Consider the following 19,905-nt stretch of genomic DNA (forward strand, 5'->3'; position numbering starts at 1 on the left):
TATCTTTTCATAAACAATGCCAGGACTTAGCCAAAAACTTCATATTTTTATTCCGCTTTGCAAAACTACTTCAATTGCACCCTCACTGGCTTTATACTTTTAGATATTTGGACTGCTAGTCCAAAAACTTCACGAATTTAATTGTACTTGAGTTGCATCTTTCTATTTTGATTAATTTATTCCATATATATATTTCTAAATAGATTTATTCAGGATCCTCCTTTTATTTCATTATTTTAATAATAATATTGTATGCAAAATCATTGTCAACTACTTTTATTATTCGGTTCCACATTTTCTCGAATTGACATAACTTATCGAGATCTTTTATTTTCATTATTTTAAAATTCAGTTTCAGGTACCTAAATCTCTTTTGAAGTTTTACTTATTAGTTATATCTTGGGTCTCTTCTGGAGTACCCGCCTCCACTATGTGACCATGTAGAATAATTTTCATATTTGGAACCGATCAATCTATTATTTATTCCAACTGATTGTTCTACTGGGACTTTGATTCAAATTAAAATATTAGATGGTATATAACACTTGGTTATTCTCATTAAGCGTGTAAATACATCTAACAGTTAACTTGTAATGAGTTATCCTTATTGAACTTCTGGATCAAATTATTCTCCCCGTAACTTATTACAAGTTATTATTTCTCTCCCCCTAATTGTCAAAAAAACTATCGAATCAAAATTGTAATCACAAATTGTGTCATAATTGAATCTCGAATACATTCAAAACATCTAATAATATAAATAAACTTGTAATTAATATATATTCCCAACTTTTTTTTGAGGATTCACTCATCTTTGTACGTTGTAGTAGAGCAATTGGAACATATATGCACATACAAAAATTCAAAGATGATAAATATTTAGCTATTGATCAAAAACCAATTGTAATGGGGAATATTTATAACTTATTAGCTTGATTCATACAACACGTAAATCAACATAATCTCATGTTGAAATAAAAATTTTAGTTTTCATAAGTAATGGTTTAGACATTAATCAGAGGTGTTTAATCAATAAATTCTATAAACCATTATGCGCAAACTTTTACAAAAAAATTTCAAACTCAATCAATAAAAGATTGAGATATAAACTCATTAGTATTAGCAAAATGAATGTCTTAATTGCATGATCTAAAATTAATTATTTAAACAAGCAATCTTGCAAACGACAGGTTGTAAATTGATAACACAATAATATTTTACTACGTAATTTTAATTGAGAACTTATTCTGAATACTGTAGAGCTATATTCACAGTTTTCAAAAAAACTTGCAACTTTAGGTGCATCCAAACATAATAAGTTTTAGATAGAATTATCATATTCTATTACTTATAAGTAGATCTTTTACATTCAAATATTTTACTTTCAATCCTTTAATAGGGATGATGACAAAAGAAGATCATAAAGATTATAAAATAAATATAAATTAAGAACACAATCCCTTTTTTTTATTCATATGAAATATAATATTTTCCTCATTCACAATCTTAATATGAGATCCATCACAAAAATCTTTTAAAAATAATGCATTAACCATCACCAATTTTGTGCTTTTTAGATATTATATATTAGTTCTTCTAGAGCTTTCAACTAATTTTGTACTATCAAATATTGGAATAATATTTATTTGTTTCAATACCAAATAAAATAAATATTTTCTATTTGTAATGATAACATTCATTGCTACACTCTCATATCATTCCCTAAAGAATATTAACAAAGATAAAATATTTGGGCATACACCATATATGTGACCAATAATCTTTCATATCACATTGATAACATAACTTATCTTTACCCTTTGAAAAGTTATCTTGGGAACTCTCATTGCTCTCTTATTTATTACTATATTCCCACTTTTAGTGGTTCATGAGTATATCTTTTATTTTCTTTATGTTTACATTCACTCTGGATAATGCAGCAAATATAGTAGGACAGACTTATAAACATTCCAATAAATTCTTTATTTCATAATCATCATCGCAAACATGCATGAGATTTCAAATCAAAATTTATCTATTCATGTTGTCATGATTAGTCTCCAATTATAATAAACATGATATAATAAATTAAACATAGTAAAATATACCTGAAATTTTTAACATAATTATCATCACCTTGACTATTATCACGAGCATTATTACAAGTAGTAAAACAACTTTGTTTTCATAATAACATTTATAATCTAATAGTAAAAATCATTTAATAAATAATCAAAATTTTCATATACGATGCTTGAAAATTATCTGGTACTCATTGTACCAAATTTTAATACCACATATATATTATAAATTCTTATGTTTCTCTAATAAAATATTTATAAATCCAATTTAAAAGATATAATACAATCATTCAACATTAGCAAGTTAATAAGACTTAATAGATCCTATCAAATTTCCCTTTAAACAACAAATGGTAGGTTAATAACACTTTCCACCATATTTAAAATTTCAAGAATATTTAATAACAAGAATTTAATAATCAAAAAGTCTAAATATTATGCATAATATAACTTAATTAAAAAAAACTTCAAAAACAATGATTTACCAAAAAAATTAGAGAAAACATACCATATTAATAGCAAACATATCTAATGAACAATTATTTCTTTTACATAAAAAATAATTAACCTAGAAAGACAAAAATCAAATACCATCAGAATATGAAATTTATGTCAAATAAAAATTAATAGTAGTCATACCTTAATTGAAAAAAAAATATAGTAAAAATATAAAAGTTTCTTACCAAATCTATACTTTACCCATGCTTGTACAATAAATCAAAGATCGGGAATAAGAACTATAATTCATTTTGAGATTGAATCTTTCAACATCCAAAAGATGAAGTTGTAACAGTGAAAGTTTAAGGTGAACAAAAATTTGATCTGTGGGACGACTTCAAAAGGTTTTGAAAAAAAATAGAGAATCATCATGCTGATAACATGTTATAAAATAAATAGAGATGTAGAGAAGAAAGAAGAAAGAAAGTATGAAAGCAGTAGAGAAGGTACATTATTGATCAAAATGGGTGATTACAATGCTTTATCAGAGTCTCTATTTATAGGCATAATAAGTATAAAAGAAGTAAAGATCTAATTCTAATAACTATTAGAATTCAAAGTACATTAAAACTTTATCTTGATTATAATAGATATTTATTTAATAAAATATTTATAACAGATATCCACTTTTACTTTATTATTTGAGGTCCTTCCTTAAAGTTCATTTACCTAATCTCTCCTTTCCCTAAAACATTCTTAATTACTTTACAGTTGATATTTTATATATACTTATATGCATATATTTGTGGAGTCCATATATAATCTACATTGATAGCTATCAGTATGCTTTATAACCATTTTAAGAATTGCATCACCGTATATGTTAAAGAAAATATTTGGATCTCCTAGTGCATACCTGCCATATCAATTTTAAAACTACACAGCTAATTTAATCACTTGAGTTGGAAATCAATTCAAAATTTGTAAAGAATTTATCAACGAGATTCATAAAAATGGGTTAAAGATCAATAAAATCATTTTTTATTTTTTATTAATTTTGAATTTTGAACAAAACATTGGACTTCTTAATCATGTTTCTGATTCATTTCATTATTAATTTTTTTTGAAATTTTAATAATTATTTTTATATTTTCTAAAACATTGGAATTATAAATAAAAAAAATTAATGGACCACCAACTCAAACCAATGATGAATCCAATTGGATGATTTATTGAATCGAGAGTTAATAGAAAATAAATAAACCAGTTTTTTTATTAAATTTATTTTTAAAAAGTGATAAGAATATTTTGATACCAATAAGTGAATCTTTAAGTTGTTATTCATAGAATAAAATGAAATGCATATTTTTTTTATTTAACTTTAAGTTGTTATTCATAGAATAAAATGAAATGCATATTTTTTTTATTTAACTAAGTACTATATTTAAAATTACATATTTAGAAGGTAATATTTTAATTTAATAAGTCATCCCAAAATTTCATAATGATTTAGCCTCCAATTTCAACTTTATTCATCGAATCAAACAACTTATTTACACCTTTTCTTTTGCTTATTGAAAATAATTTTCTTATATTTTTATATTTTAATAAATAATTAATTAAATTTAATAATATAAAACTCTTTATGGACATGCAAATGTTCAAATGATATTCTTTTTTCTTATTTGCAATTAATATAAACTAAACACAACGAAGTAAATTTAAGTGATTTTTAATTACGTGTTTAATTTTTTAAGCAGCTCTTTAAATATTATATTATTAATCCTTGTAATTAATGTAAAATAATTCTTTTTATTTAAATTGTCAAAACTAATCAAGATATATTAATTTATACAAAAATTCAAATATTGTAATAAAAAATTTTAAATTATAGTTAAAGCATTTTTAACATATGATTTATATATATTATATAAAAGAAGGAATAAAAGGATATTGAGTTTTAAGTTACTTCTTTAAATTCGAAAATATTTTTTTTAGTTGTATTTAAAGTTGATAGCATTTTTAGAATTAAGTTTTAAATATAATTTTCTTACATGATGTATTAATATAAATTAATTACAATTTCCAAATTATTAAACATTTTAAATAACTCCGCGATACACTTTTTTTTTGCATTATTAATCCCTAATAATCTATTTTGAATTATAATTTATTACTAAAACAATTTTTAACTAAGTCGATTAATTACCATAGAGGATTTTTTTTTACTGAAAATAAAGGAAAGCAGTACAATTAGATCTGTTCATGCGTCGGGTCACCTGGCTTGAAGACCCGTTCGAAAAATGGAAGGGTTTTGGCAAAAATATAAGCCCGAAAAATGAGTTTAGATAAAAAAAACTGTTTAAAAAATAGGTCGAGTCTCGGGTATGACATTTTTGCCCTAGGCCTGGCCCAACCCAATTTCACAAAATGACAAAAAAAATATGCTATTTTTTGTTGTTTTAATGTTATTTTCTTATTGTTTTCTCCTTATTTTGCTACAATTTCACTATTATATTGCTACTATTTTGTTGTTATTGTTTGGATATTATATAATACTTATTTTTTTTGTTAATTTTGTTATTATTCTAGAGGTATTGGTTTGTTAAGTTGCATCTATCTTAGTGTTATTTAAATATACATATTTTTTAAATTTTATTTTTAATTTTTTGGAAAATATTTATTTTAATATTTTCAATATTTTCGATGTATTATATATATTTAAATAATATATAAAAATAATATAATTTTTTTAAATATATATAATAACATGTAGAACATCCTCTGTTCCATGGCCACAGATAAGACATCTTGCGTCACTACCCACACCATGCCTTAGTTGCTCTACTTAAGTAAGCAACTGCTGTTGGAGAGCCAGCCAGAGAAAAACCCAAACCCTTTGAAGACCCTTAACCTTCCATAGAGGCTTCCAAGCTTCCTCCATAGGATTCCACGAATTCTCCTTAATCTTACGACAAACACTTTTAATAGAGAACCAACTTGATGAGGTCCCCAACCAAGCTATTCTGTTAGGCCCTAGTAATGCATCTAATTAAATCTTCTGATAACCAAACCCGAAAAAGTTCCAAATTCCATATTCCTTCATCTATAGTTATCTCTTTTAGACAACACTCCGTGACAATGTTTGCACTTGCTAGGATAAGATTAACCAGAAGGCCAATCTTTGGAATCCAACTGTCCTTCCAACAGCTAATGATGTTACCATTCCCAACTGACTAGAATATGTTTTCTCTAAGCAAATGTCATACCTTAGATAGAGCTCTCTAGAGGAAAGAACAATTAACATGAGAGATACTAAAAGGTAAACCATCCTTGATCCCATACTTTACACGTAGAACACGAACCCACAAAGACTTTGAATTCGTCAGAATGTTGAAACCTAACTTTAATAAAAATGATGTGTTCTGATCTTTCAATTGTCAAATCCCAAGCCCTCCACAAGTCTTTGGCTGACAAACCGAGTTCCAACTAACAAGGGCCATTTTTTTTGCTCCTTTCAGTCAAGCCCCATATAAACTATTTAATAATACTCTCAATTTCATCACGTATTCCTTACGGTATCCTTAGGGACTGCATGAAATAATTAGGGATTGTAAGAAGGACTAATTGAGCTAAGGCAACTCTGCCAGCTAGAGATAATTTCCTAGCATCCCACACTTGTAACCTTGATTTGACTTTTTCCACCATGAACTTCAAAGAGCTAATGGTTACCCTTTCGTGAAAGAGGGGTACTCCCAATTATGGACCTAAATTATGGACCTTACAAAACCCATGCATGTCACACATATACCTTGCAAAAATGTCATCCACCTCTTTAGAAAAGAAAATGTTCGTCTTAAAAGCGTTCACCCGATGCATAGTTAGAATGTACCCAAGTGTTGGGAAATGTGTTCATATTATAGTAAACATGTAACTATTTTCTATTTATTTGAACGATGAATAAACAAATAAAGTTAATTTTACATTTCACTATTATATTTTTTGTATTTATGTTTTTTGTATTTTGCATGCATAGCGAAATAGTGATAAGCAAATATTAGCTATTTGATTGTCTAAAGTTCAAACTAAAAATAAGTGGCATTGTAAAGAACGTTTACAATACGAGAAATACAACTTACTTCAATAGATAATCTAAATGAGTCCGTAATCCCATAAAAAACTTAAAATGAGCATTTGATTCAAATACTGAGAAGAATTATTATATCATCTACAATTCCAATTGGGGAGATGACTAGTCTTGGCTATCAGAGCAGTTGACCCCATGAGTAGAGACATAGATGTATTTATTGGTAGAATAATACATTGGACTGGATCCAAGATGAATTAATTCCGAATCTGTTTGTGAATTAATTCACTTGTGACGTTCATGGTGTGATTTACCTAAATCCTGAGTTAGTCACTAACCATGCATATGCAATTCATATGCTTTGATATAAATGAAGGCTAATGCTCTAAAGATGATCGAGCTCATAACCGGTATGTTGGGTACATGACTTGTGTATGGCATGGCTTTACTAGCAACAATGGAATTCATAGCTCAATTAAAGGGTTAATGATATCCTCTAATTAGCATTGTGTGGATTAATAAATATGGAACGTGGTTACGGGTTGCTTGTTCTCGAACAAGCAATTTATCACAGTCATTTGTTGACAATTATCATATTAATCATTAAGAAGACACAACGATGACAATGAGATAAAATATGATTGTATTGAGTGAATGGATTTAACTCAAAGGAATCAATGATATCATATGAGGGTAACACACACATGACGAGGTCATTGGACAAAGCAATTGGATGAATTGCTTTCGTAAAGAGTATGAAATAAGGAGTTTTCAATCACGGTACTTCTTGTGGACTGACTCTGTGATTAAGTAATTGCAAATTATCGAAATAATGCTTTTGGACATAATTGCAATCACTAGAGTCGAATTGTATATATCTCATTAGTCCCTCCACTAGCTTAACAAAAGCTCAATCAGACTGCATTTAAATCAGAAGAAAATTCTACGACTTAGGGAATAATTCAATTGAGTCAATTTATTCGATGTGAAATTAAATTAGGTGGTCGTAAGAATTATTCAACTAGAAAATTTGATTAAAGAATTTTCTTGAAAAATTAATTTGTAAAATCTAAGTAATTTTTGAAAAAAATAATTTTGATAAAGTAAAATTAAATTAATCAAATTAATTAAAATTGATATGACATTTTTGAAAGTTAATTTTCAAGTCAAACAACTAGTCCAATGGGCAATTGAACTTGAAAATTGGACCTGAGATCATAAATCGGGCCCAAGAACTCAAAACTGAGACCAAGACCCAAAAACTGGACAAATCGAGCCTGATATGTGAAACTGGACCGACGGTCCAACCGATGGCTAGACCAAACTGATCGGGTCGTCATGGACCCGAACCAAACTGTCTCGGGGTGTCATAAGGGTGTCGCATCTACATCACTAGACACGGCGGTGCCGGTGGCTACAACGACGGCGTCCCAATGGCTGGCAGCGGTTGGTCGTCGGTGGTTGAGTAGTGGATGAGTTACACTCCTACTAAGACTCTACCAGAGAATTTTGATTTCAGATTAATTATTTCAAAAATAATATTATTTTAATAGTTTAATATTAAATTAAATTTAATACTTATCTTAATAATATTTTATTAATTTAATATTAAATTGATTATCTTAATATTAAATTAAATTTAATGTTTCTATTATTTTACTAAGATTTAATATTAAATTTAATCTAATATTTATCAAGATAAATATTATGTTAAAGTGATTAAGTTTAATTATAGTTGAACTTTCTAAACTCCCCCTATATAAAGAGAACCTTGGGTCGTTATTTACACACATTTGAATTCAAGAGAAAATTGTAGAGAGAAAATTCTCGGAAGAGATTACTCTAGAGAATTTCTAGAGATATTTTTTTGATTTACAGCTTGATTCAAAAGTTTAGAAAATTTACAAAATTACACCACTGGTAATTTTGTGAAAAATTTTATTGATTCGAAGCGAGCTACACTCGACAGACGTGAGCTTGAGGATAGCAGAGAAGACTACACAGTCGAAAGCGCTCATCCTAGATGAATCGAAAATGTACAATTTTGATTAAGTGTTTATCATTTTTATATTACAACTAAGATCTTATTTTGGAAAAATTTTTAAAACTCTGGTTTTTCCTTAAATTTATTTTTCGCTACATCTTTCAATATGTTTTTTTCCAAAAACAAGTCCTTAATTAAACTAGCCTGGTTCACATCAGCTTTGTAACACCCCTAACCCGTCTCCGTCTCCATCTCCGAATTAAGGTTACGGAGCATTACTATACAAATCCGAACAACAATCATTTAATATTAATTAAATACACTTTATTACAAACCAATCAAACATATACATTTGGGCATTATATCGAGCCTTTGAGGCCATAAAATCAATTTAGAAACTGTCTGGGATTAAATCGAAACAAATAAGAAAATTTGGAAAAAAAATTAAAAAATTTGAAAATAAGGGTCACACGGCCGTGTGGTCAGGTCGTGTAACAATCGAACAAAGGGACATAAGGTCATGTCCCAGCTCGTATCTTAAATTGTGTAACTCACTAAGTTAGGTCATACGGCCGTGTCGCAAGCCATGTACCAGACCGTGTAACTCTTTGAGTTGTGACACATGGCCGTTTTGCAGGCCGTGTGAAATTTACACCAAAAATAACAAGTGACACAAGGTTGTGTAGAGTGTGACAGCCCGTGTGCGTCACACGGTCGTGTGGCAGCCTGTGTGTGTGACACGACCGTGTGATAGCCCGTGTCCTAGGTCATGTACTCCATAATTTAGCCCTAAAAACAAGTCATTTCAAGACCAAAACATCTTCAATCAACCATTCTAGTTGTGCATACATTCAAAAGACCTAAACACCTTTCAATCATATAAAAACATACCATTTCAATCAACCTATTTCACCTAACCAATATGTCATTCGAAGGCACCACATTTATACCAAAACATCATTAACCGTAACAAAGTAATATAACCACATTTCAAGCACAAAACCTAGTTCCTTTAACTATCAAATGACATCAATTATAACCATTCACATATTATCATAAACATACCAAAATGACCATATATTACAAGTACTTTAAAGTGGCCAGAAGACTTAAACTTATCAAGACATTAAAAGTTCATCAAACAAGATATATACTCCAAAAGCATATACATACCAATTTGATCATTAACCCATTCAAGAACTACCACAATAAAAAGGTCCTAGACATGTCATTTATAACATTGGCCAAAATAACTCAAACACTATCAAAATGATTGCTGGATAGTGTGATAGATCTCCGACAACCTTCCAATCAATCGAGTTTTCGATAATCTATGAAATAAAAGAAAGTAACTATTAAGCAACTAGTGCTTAGTAAGCTCATATAAACTCAAACATAATTTACGATTCTTAGGATCAATTTATAAACTATGCATAACATTATTACCATGTTCATAAGCTAAATAATCTCCTATAAACACCACCAAACTCACAAGCTATTAAGTTCATACATGATACATATGAGTTCAACCATATCATAAGTAGATTTGAATGTATATATCATTTATCCCATTAACCTTTTCATAAGATCATAAACTATTATCCAATTGTACACATACCTTGTCATTGACCCTTGCTTACCCGTTGAACCATCTAGAATTACATTGGATACTCAGGAATGCTCACACATAGTGTGCCTTTCCATATAATCGTAACATTTCCCTTTCAATAGTGCTCACACGAGCTGTGAAATGGGTTTGCTCACATGAGCTGTGGGTCGGAATGTTTGCTACACGATGTTGCTTACACGAGCTGTAGAGAATCTGCAACAAATGCAGAACCTCAGTCATCTGTAGGACATTCATAACCAACACTTGAAACATGAAATCCCTAATGACATGTCATTCGTATCCTAAGAATTCTTAAGGTTCAAACGAGATTACTTATTTGTAAAATACTTAAAGCATCGATACACATGTATTTTCAATTTAATTTATAACTAACACAATATAACCGGCAATCAGTCAAACTATCATTAATAAGATTAATTTATACGAACTAACCTCAATAACTATAGTCGTAGAAATAGAGTTTGAGACTAATCCAAAGCTTTAGCCTTTCCTCGATTTAAACCCGATTGTTGTTTATCTTGATCTAAATAGATAATTTCATTCAATTAAGTACTTCAAATATTCAATTCAATCAATAATTCACATTATCATAAAATTTAAAAATTACCCCTCTTATTTTAACTTTTTCAAAATTTAGTCCTTAAGCTCATAACTTGAAATTTAACTTTTTTAACCCTCCATACATGTTAACCAAACTTCTTAGAGACTTATATCAACCCACTTAAATCATCATTTCATGATGTTACCATGAAATTTTACTATTTTCTCTAATTACTCCCTACACACAATTTCATCAAAAACACTTAACAAAACATGTTTGTTTAACAACCAAGGGTAATACTCTATCAATTAACATCAAAATACATTTAAAATCAACTATGGAAAGTCCCTCAACCTCTATCGGTTTTGCAAATTAACCCCTGGGCTAGCTAACTAAGCTAAAATAAGATAAAAAAAACATAAGAATCACTAAAATTAGGGCTCAAATACATACCATGCATGAAGAAGCTCAAAATCAAAGCTTTCTTCCCCTTCAACGGCTATTTTCGATTTTAGATGAAGAAGAAAACAAATATGATATTTTTCTTTCATCTTTATTTACTTATTTATTCCTTGGTTTGCTAAATTACTACTTTGGCTTTAAAATTTTATTTAAACTACCATAATACAATTCCATAAACATCCACTATTTTTAAATGTGATATATTTACCACTCAAGTCTATTGATTTACCTTTGTAAAGCTATTTGGTCCATTTAACTAATAGAATTCAACTTTTACATTTTTCTCAATTTAGTTCTTTTTACTTAATTAACCATATAAACTTCAAAATTTCTTAACGAAACTTTAATAAGACCCTAATATAATCCTATAGAATTTAAATAAATATTAAAATAATAACTCACTCGTCGAAATTGTGGTCTTGAAACCACTATTTTCAGCACCACTAAAATTAGGTTGTTACAAGCTTTCCCGAAGATAACAAGGTCATCAGCAAAAACAAGTGAGAAAGTGATTGTCCTGACATGGATAAGCAAATGGTAGACTAGAGACCAGATCTTATAGATGAATTAATACTCAGACCCAACCATTCCATGGAAAGAACAAATAGATAAGGAGACAGAAGACACCCTTGTCGAATGCCTCTGACTAGACTGGACTTTAGTGCCCATTCCAGAGGATTTGCATAGTTGAGCTTTTGATGGCTGACATAATGAAATTTCTAAGGAAAACTGGAATGTTTGTCGCTTGGAGGGAGGCGTTTATGAATTCCCAACTGACTCGGTCATATGCTTTCTCTAAATGAATCTTAATAGTTATCCATTTTATATGCTTGCTTCATATTGAGTAGATGACTTCTTGGGCCATTAGATGTTGTCTGTGATGTTTTTTCCAGCAATAAAGCCAGCCTACTTATTCTCAATAATCTTCATGATCAATTTGTAAAGAACTGATTAGCATAATCTTCAGGATTGCGAACCTTAAGGATAAACACAAGCAAAGTATTATTAAGCTCCCTATCAACAATCTGCCCATCAAAGATTTTCCTAACCCAATTGCAAATAGCACTACCAATCAACTCCCATTGACTCTAAAACATTAGTGCATGACACCTATCGCTGTCGAGCGCTTTCAATAGAGCCATGTCAAACATGGAAGCTTTTATCTCTTCATTCGAAACTTCTTTTCTTAAGAAAACCTCATCATTATAATTAAGTTTAGGAAAAGAACTAGCGGGTAGTGAAGTCGTGGAATCCGGAAGCTCACTATACAATTTTTGAAAAAACTTAACTGCCTCAGACTGGAGACGCTAATCCTCGAAAATCCATTCACCCTTTTCATTATTCAAAATTGAAATTTCATTGTGATTCCTTCTTTGAATCATGCGGGAGTGGAAAAATTTAGTGTTCCGATCTTTAAATTGCAACCAATTGCACCTAGCCTTTTGCTTCCAAAGTAGCTCTTCATGATGGGGAATACACTGTCTAAAATTTAGTACCTTCGTCTTTAAAAGTAGTCAAAGATTAAATTTTAAGTAAATTATTGTCATATACAAAATAAATACAATAACAAAATAAATCTGCTTTTTAATGTCGAATTAAAAGTTAATAGAAAAATCTTTAATATTGAATACAAAAATTAAGGTAATTATTATAAGAAAAAAATCATATGAATTAAAAAATAATTTATATAAAGTAAAATCAGTATTTAAAGTTCATCTTTCGTCCTTTCATTTTATGCATGTATGTAGGACTATAAATAGATTCACAGAGAGACGATGAAACACAACAAAAAATTATAAATCAATTTCAGTTTTTGTAACCTTATTTTCTTACTTCAAATTTTCTTATTTTTACTTTTATATTTTTTAATTTTATTTTGCATTATTTGTTTTAACATTATTTATTTTCTCTATTTTTTTATATTAAGATTAGGGACAAAGCCAAAATTTTTTTAGGAAAGGCCGAAATTATATTTTAATTTTTATAATAGTAAAAATGTAATTTTTAAATAGTTAAATTAAAATTTTAAAAATTTTAAAAGATCAAAATAAAAAAATTTCTATTTTAGGAGGTCGAGGCCCCTAGTAGCCCCCTAGATTCACCTCTGATTAAGATTATAGAAGAAAATCGTACACTAAGAATTTGAAGAATGATTTCGGTGAGAGAGTAATCAAACAACTACAGTGCCAAGTTAAGATGTATATGACATTGTACAACAAACAACTTAAATTTAATGAAAAAATTGTTGAAATGAACAATAATATTACAAAGATTTATTAAAAAATTATTAATTCAACCAATCGGTGAATTGAACAATATATAATATCTTATATAATGTTTATGCTATATTATTTTATATTATTTGTGAAAATATACAAATTTAAAATAAAAAAAAATTAATATATTTTAATTACTACATAAAATTAACTCATGCGTACCACAGGATAAACTAATATATATTATAAAAAGAAGGAATATAAACATATATGAAAATTTTGTGTTGTAGATTAGTTCTTTGAGTTACAAAATACTTAATTTTTTTTTTTGGTGAAACCGAAATACTTAATTGTTACCCTTAAATTTTGTCATTTTTTCTACCAATATACTTCATTAATTATTACTCTATAATTTTTATTCTTAATTAATAAATTATCCTAAATTAATAATTTACCATATAAAAATTTTGTTAATATTTTATAAAATAATATTTTTCATATTTAAATTATTTTTCTAGAAAAATTGTAACACAATATCAATTTTTTAAAAAAATTGGTAATTCTTTTTTATGTATTTATAGGTATTTTCCATTTTTATAAAATAAATTTTCAACTGATCTACACAACTAAATTTATGCATTACACATGTATGTAAACTAGTTTATTATACAATATAGTTTTACTTCGTGTAATTACTACAAAGTAAAATTATTCTAATTAAGATAGATAGCATCTATCAATTATTCTGATAAATTAAATATAGTGCTAAAAAATTCAAATGGTTATTAAAGCTTTTGTAAAATCTAAATCATCTTTTTGATATATTATAAATTAAACCATTCACAATTTATGTTTTTTTTCTTAATAGTTAATATAATAATTTTAAATAATATATAATTAATATAAATAGATTATATTATAAAAATTACTATTTAAAACAAATGCAATAGTTTTCTTTTTTAATTAATGGAAACATAATAATTTAATTATAAAATTTAACCTTTTTATTTATTATATAAAATTATTTGATAAAAGTCTTGAATAGTTTGTTAACCAATCATTTTAGTAAAATTAGAATTCTTATTTTTAAATGTGTAAATCTTATAAATAATAAAAAATTAATATTATAATAATGAATTCAAAAAAAAATTGGTTTTTATTTTAATTATATAGGGAAATAAAATGAATTGTTGGTTTTATTTTAATAAAATAATAAATTGTGATGAGAATGAAATAGCAAAATTGCAATGAATTATGAGGCGTAAAAAAGTGGAATTTGCCATGTTTTAAATTCAGTTTGAAAAGAATTAAAAGTCTTAATAAGTTTAAATTTTATTTTTATAATTTAAAAAAAAGAAAGAAATTAAAAGTCGTATAAGTTAAAAGTATCTCGTCTTCTTATTTGGTTAGCAATTTTGCAGTGCCCTTTTTCTTCCCCCTTAAAAGCTCTCTCACAAGTGAAAGAGAGTAAGACACAAGTTTGCTCACTCCATTTTGAGCTGAATCTCTTTATTTGCAGGTCAAATTATCTAAGCTTCTGTCTTTCCATTTTATGCTCTTCTTTTTGTTAATGGGAATCCTAAGCTCCACCGATTTCGATCGTCGGCGATCGGCGATCGGCGATTGGGATCGTCGGCGATCAAGCTGAAATCTTAGGGGGAGGGGGATTCAGCGATTTTCCGGTAAAACTGGTCCATGTGCTTAGGTTTGCTCAAGTTTTATAAGTAAAATAAATAAAAATATAAATAAAACAAAGGGTCCCTATCTTTTTTTATTCACCCACCTCTTATCAAATTATCAAGCTTTATTCTTTTCGAGAGGAAAATAATATTAATATTATTAATAATTTAGCCCCTCAGATTTCGTTAAACCAGAGGTTGTGATAAGTCAGTTACCATAGTTTAGAGGAAGCTTACGTTTTGTATACATATGGAGAAGAACAGAAACTCTCACCTCTTCCTTACAAAATCAACATAAAATAAAATAAATTTTCTCTACCCTTTTTCTTTTTCTTCTTTAAAATCCCAACCTGAATCTATTTTTCCAAGTCTTGCTAGATAAAACAGAGCAGAGCCTTTTGATTAGAATTTCCCCCTCCCCTTATTTTTGGGTCGTGATTCTCTTCAATTATTGAGAGTTGCTGATGGGTTTTTGAGGAATCATGGGTCTTTATATGTAATTTTCATGTCTTTGTTATGCTGCCTTGATCTTTGATGACATATTATTAAACATGTAATGTAATTCTGCTCTGTTCTTTGGATTATCCTTTTTTTTCCTCTGCTTATCAAGGTTACGTGATCGAGTGTACTTGGCCATTTTAATTATCTGATGGTTTTGATGATCTGGGTTTCTTAAAAGATGATTTTTTTATAAAAAAAACCCTGTTTTGAACGGTGGATGTTAATTTTGCTTGCCTGATTGATTGTGATCAGGTCAATGATCAATCTGACTTTTTTTTTTAATAGAGTTTACGTAAACAGGAGTGTCTCCTCTGTGTGGGGAATTCTTTGCTTTTCTGGGTGTGGAATATGCTTTTCATGTAGGACTAGTAATCTTCTCTTTAAAATTCTCTTCTTTCGGTGCTTCCTCCTTAAATTTTGTGGTTTAAAACTCTTCTATCTTTTCATCATTTTCTAAGGGCTTTTCTGCCACTGTTGTTCTTTTTCTGTTTTTGGTGTCTCTGTGGTTCCCCATTTTGGCTTTCCACCCTCAATTTGGATCATCCAACCTGCTCTGTTTTCGTTGGCTTTATCCCTCGTTGTATGATCCGACTCTGCACTATTTGGTTTTGGGATAAATTTGCACAAGTGGGTTTTTCTTTTTAAAAATGCCCTCTTGTTTATGATTTGTGAAATGATCACATGGCTTGTGGTGTAAAATGCTTTTTACCCTTTTCTCTTGTGATTTTAAGGAGTTCATATGAAAACCTTTTTCCCTTTTGTTCTTTTGGTTTTTCTATTTGTAGGTTTGAGACTTGAAGTTTGCTGATCCAATCCATTATTTAAGGTAGATATTTTTGGCACTTGTAGATTGAACTAATAAGTCAACACAGGTTTAGTATTTAGGAGGCAGTTTGGATCATTGGAGGGTTTCTTAGTGATTATTGTACCCATGTTTCCTAATTGCCAGCAATTTAGATAATCTTATTTGCCAAGTTTGGGCACTTCAAAAGTTGGGCAGTGCCCATGGATGCCACAACAAGCGGAACCCCTACCGTTCAATACCATAACATACCTGATCAGCCAATTACAGCTATTGTTGCTGCCCCTGTTTCTGCATTTCTGCGACAAGTACACCATTGCTTCGGGGACTCCACTCCTGGAGAATTCCCCTTAGCTGCCAATCCTTCCATTGTTCTTCATGTTCTCACCACGTGTAATTTGGATCCTCAAGATCTCGCAAAACTAGAGGCGAGTGGATTTTTCTCTTAACCTTTTGAACATGAAAGTTCTTTTAAATGTTGGAATTGATAATGCTGGCTGATTTGATTTTGTAAATGTGTCTTCCAGGCAACATGCTCCTTTTTTAGGCAGCCGGCAAACTTTGCCCCTGATTATGAATTGTCCATATCAGAGCTTGCTGCTCTTGACATGTGCCAAAGAAGAGCTATATTTAAGCCAATGACTGATGAAGAACGTCAAAGTTTGAAGCATAGATGTGGGGGGTCGTGGAAATTGGTCCTGAGGTTTCTGCTGGCTGGGGAAGCATGTTGCAGGAGAGAGAAATCACAGGCGATTGCAGGGCCTGGTCATAGCATTGCTGTGACATCCTCGGGTGCAGTTTACTCTTTTGGCTCTAATAGCTCAGGACAGTTGGGCCATGGCAATACTGAAGAAGACTGGCGGCCTCAGCAAATAAGGTTGCCAATACTTTTGTCTCTGCATATGCCTGATGGTTTAAAAGTATATGCAAAGGGTTAATGGAACTCCACTATTTTGTAGATCTTTGCAAGGCATTCGAATTATCCAAGCAGCTGCTGGGGCTGGCAGAACAATGCTGATTAGTGATGCTGGGAGAGTTTATGCCTTTGGAAAGGATTCCTTTGGTGAAGCAGAATATGGGGTTCAAGGAACTAAATTAGTTACAACTCCCCAGCCTGTTGAGTCTTTGAAAGACATATTTGTGGTTCAAGCTGCAATTGGGAACTTTTTCACAGCTGTGTTATCCAGAGAGGGCAGAGTTTACACATTCTCTTGGGGCAAAGATAGCAAGCTTGGTCACAAAACCGAGCCAAATGATGTGGAGCCCCAGCCCCTATTGGGGGCACTTGAGAACATACCTGTGGTGCAAATTGCAGCTGGATATTGCTACCTTCTTTGCTTAGCTTGTCAACCAAGTGGCATGTTAGTTCATCTAAATACCTTTTCAGAGGCTCCTTAAATTTAATTTTAAAATGACATACAAACTGTGCTTTTGATAACTTATTGTCATAAACCTTTGATATGATGAATGACAGTCCTGAATTCTGAAATTATGATAGTATTGGATTTTTCTAGAATCACAAAGTCCGTCTATCCATTAGTTCCATATGTATCATATGTCATTGTTTGTTTATTTGAATGTTTTACAGGAATAATAACTTTTTGGTGTGCCCTCTTTTGGAATAATTAGGTCTGTGTACTCTGTCGGGTGTGGCTTGGGTGGAAAGCTTGGACATGGCTCAAGAACAGATGAAAAGTACCCTCGATTAATTGAACAATTTCAACTTTTGAACCTCCAGCCAATGGTGGTTGCTGCTGGTGCTTGGCATGCTGCTGTTGTTGGTCGGGATGGAAGGGTTTGCACATGGGGTTGGGGACGTTATGGGTGCTTAGGTCATGGAAATGAAGAGTGTGAATCAGTTCCAAAGGTCGTAGAGGCATTAAGAGATGTCAAAGCAGTTCATGTTGCTACAGGGGACTACACAACCTTTGTGGTATCTGATGATGGTGATGTATACTCTTTTGGTTGTGGCGAATCTGCCAGCCTCGGACATAATACTGCTGGTGAAGGACAGGTTTGAACTTCCCTTAAACTTTCGTTAGTGATTTAATCATTCTCTTACTTGGTTTACAGAGGATTCTCCTTGGTCTCCTAAATTATCAAATAGAGGCTTTACAGGATGCTTGAGCTAAGTTTAAGCCTCAAACCTGATTAATATTTTATACCATTTTACCATTTTTTAATAACCAAATGCACATTGGACAACTCCTGAAATAATTTTCTAAAGGAAAAGAAATATCAACCATTTAAATTAGTTTCAAAGTTACAGTACATTTTCAATATTCTGTCTTGTAATGTGATGCATATGTCTCCATTTGTTAGGTTTACCGCATGGAAAATAATTTCTTACTATATTTCATGGCATTGATCGTTATCTGTTTGGTTTTTGAACACTGAAATGAACACTCCATTTTGATATGCAATTTCACTCCTTCGATGTGCCTTGCTTTTGAGAGTCACCTTTGAGAAATTTTTAGATTTAAAAAAAAAAAAGGGGGAAGCAGCATCTCACGTGGACTTGTCAGTTAGGCTGTTTGCATCAAAGAACTGGCATTGTCTTTGTTAAGCACAGATAGTTTTAACTGGAAAACTGATATTACAGTGCTGTCCTTGAACATGAAAATGGAAGGGGCATACGAATTCATTGAGCTGCCAAAGTGAAGTATTTGGTCTAGTAACTGTCATAATTTTTGTTTATTGCTTATGTAGCAGGGAAACAGGCATGCCAATGTGTTGAGTCCAGAGCTGGTAATGTCATTGAAGCAAGTGAATGAACGGGTGGTACAGATCAGCCTTACAAACTCGATATACTGGAATGCTCATACATTTGCACTCACCGAGTCCGGGAAGCTTTATGCATTTGGTGCGGGAGACAAAGGTCAGCTAGGCATAGAGTTAGCTAACAATCAGACAGAAAGAGGAAACCCCGAGCGGGTTGATATCGATCTCAATTAGGAATCCAATGGCTTCTCCTCCCATTTGCATACACCATGGGTGATTCATTAGATTCTGGACAATCACGCATTGCATGTGGTGTTTTAAGTTTCCCTGTTTATTTTGTAAATAGAAACAAGCAAAAAATGAAATTGTGAAGATTTTAAGTTTAGGAGTAGCAAAGGGCCTTAAGTTGGTCTGATTTCCTAAGAAAAAATGGTTAGCACATAGGCCTTAAGTTGTTAATAGCTGAAACATCTCTGTTCAGGTTCATTGATTACTTATGTTAAAATTGCATTCTTAAATTCACTGGCGTTCAAATGGTTAAGGTACATCGGAGCAGTCAGGGTTGCTGAAATTTTACCCCCATTTTCTTCCTTGCAAGGGTCTCTGAGTTTTAGAATAATCAAGGGAAATGAGTTCTCACTACTACGCTCCTTGACGTCAAATTCAAGGTTTTACCAAACCTTATTTGAGTACAACAGTTTATTTCTTAAAATTTAATTATCAATGTATGAGTGATTCACTCAATTCATCAATAACAACTGAA

At 30.5% G+C, this 19,905-nt stretch overlaps 1 protein-coding gene across 10 annotated transcripts; it reads left to right on the plus strand.

Moving 5' to 3' along the window:
* Positions 1-14,839: 14,839 nt before the first annotated feature.
* LOC107886483 (ultraviolet-B receptor UVR8) lies at positions 14,840-19,660 on the plus strand. 10 transcript variants are annotated; one of them, XM_016810456.2, is made up of 7 exons: positions 14,840-14,958; positions 16,405-16,445; positions 16,569-16,849; positions 16,949-17,298; positions 17,381-17,782; positions 18,051-18,435; positions 19,131-19,660. In XM_016810456.2, exons 3-7 carry the CDS (start codon positions 16,625-16,627, stop codon positions 19,374-19,376), a joined length of 1,608 nt encoding a protein of 535 aa, XP_016665945.1. In that variant the 5' UTR covers positions 14,840-14,958; positions 16,405-16,445; positions 16,569-16,624; the 3' UTR covers positions 19,377-19,660. The 10 variants fall into 10 exon arrangements, with proteins under 10 accessions (XP_016665945.1, XP_040954744.1, XP_040954746.1 ...); XM_041098810.1 differs by having other exon boundaries at positions 14,841-14,958; positions 19,134-19,660; XM_016810457.2 differs by lacking the exon at positions 14,840-14,958 and adding an exon at positions 14,971-15,671.
* Positions 19,661-19,905: the final 245 nt, after the last annotated feature.

The sequence above is a fragment of the Gossypium hirsutum genome, chromosome A03 (assembly GCF_007990345.1).
Source record: "Gossypium hirsutum isolate 1008001.06 chromosome A03, Gossypium_hirsutum_v2.1, whole genome shotgun sequence".
NCBI classification, from domain to species: Eukaryota; Viridiplantae; Streptophyta; class Magnoliopsida; order Malvales; family Malvaceae; genus Gossypium; species Gossypium hirsutum.

Bases quoted from the DNA above. Each gene is read 5' to 3' on its own strand.
- LOC107886483 (XM_016810456.2), top strand. From the start codon at position 16,625: ATGGATGCCACAACAAGCGGAACCCCTACCGTTCAATACCATAACATA. The intron at 17,299-17,380 runs GTTGCCAATACT...ACTATTTTGTAG, and splicing joins TGGCGGCCTCAGCAAATAAG to ATCTTTGCAAGGCATTCGAA. The intron at 18,436-19,130 runs GTTTGAACTTCC...TTGCTTATGTAG, and splicing joins ATACTGCTGGTGAAGGACAG to CAGGGAAACAGGCATGCCAA.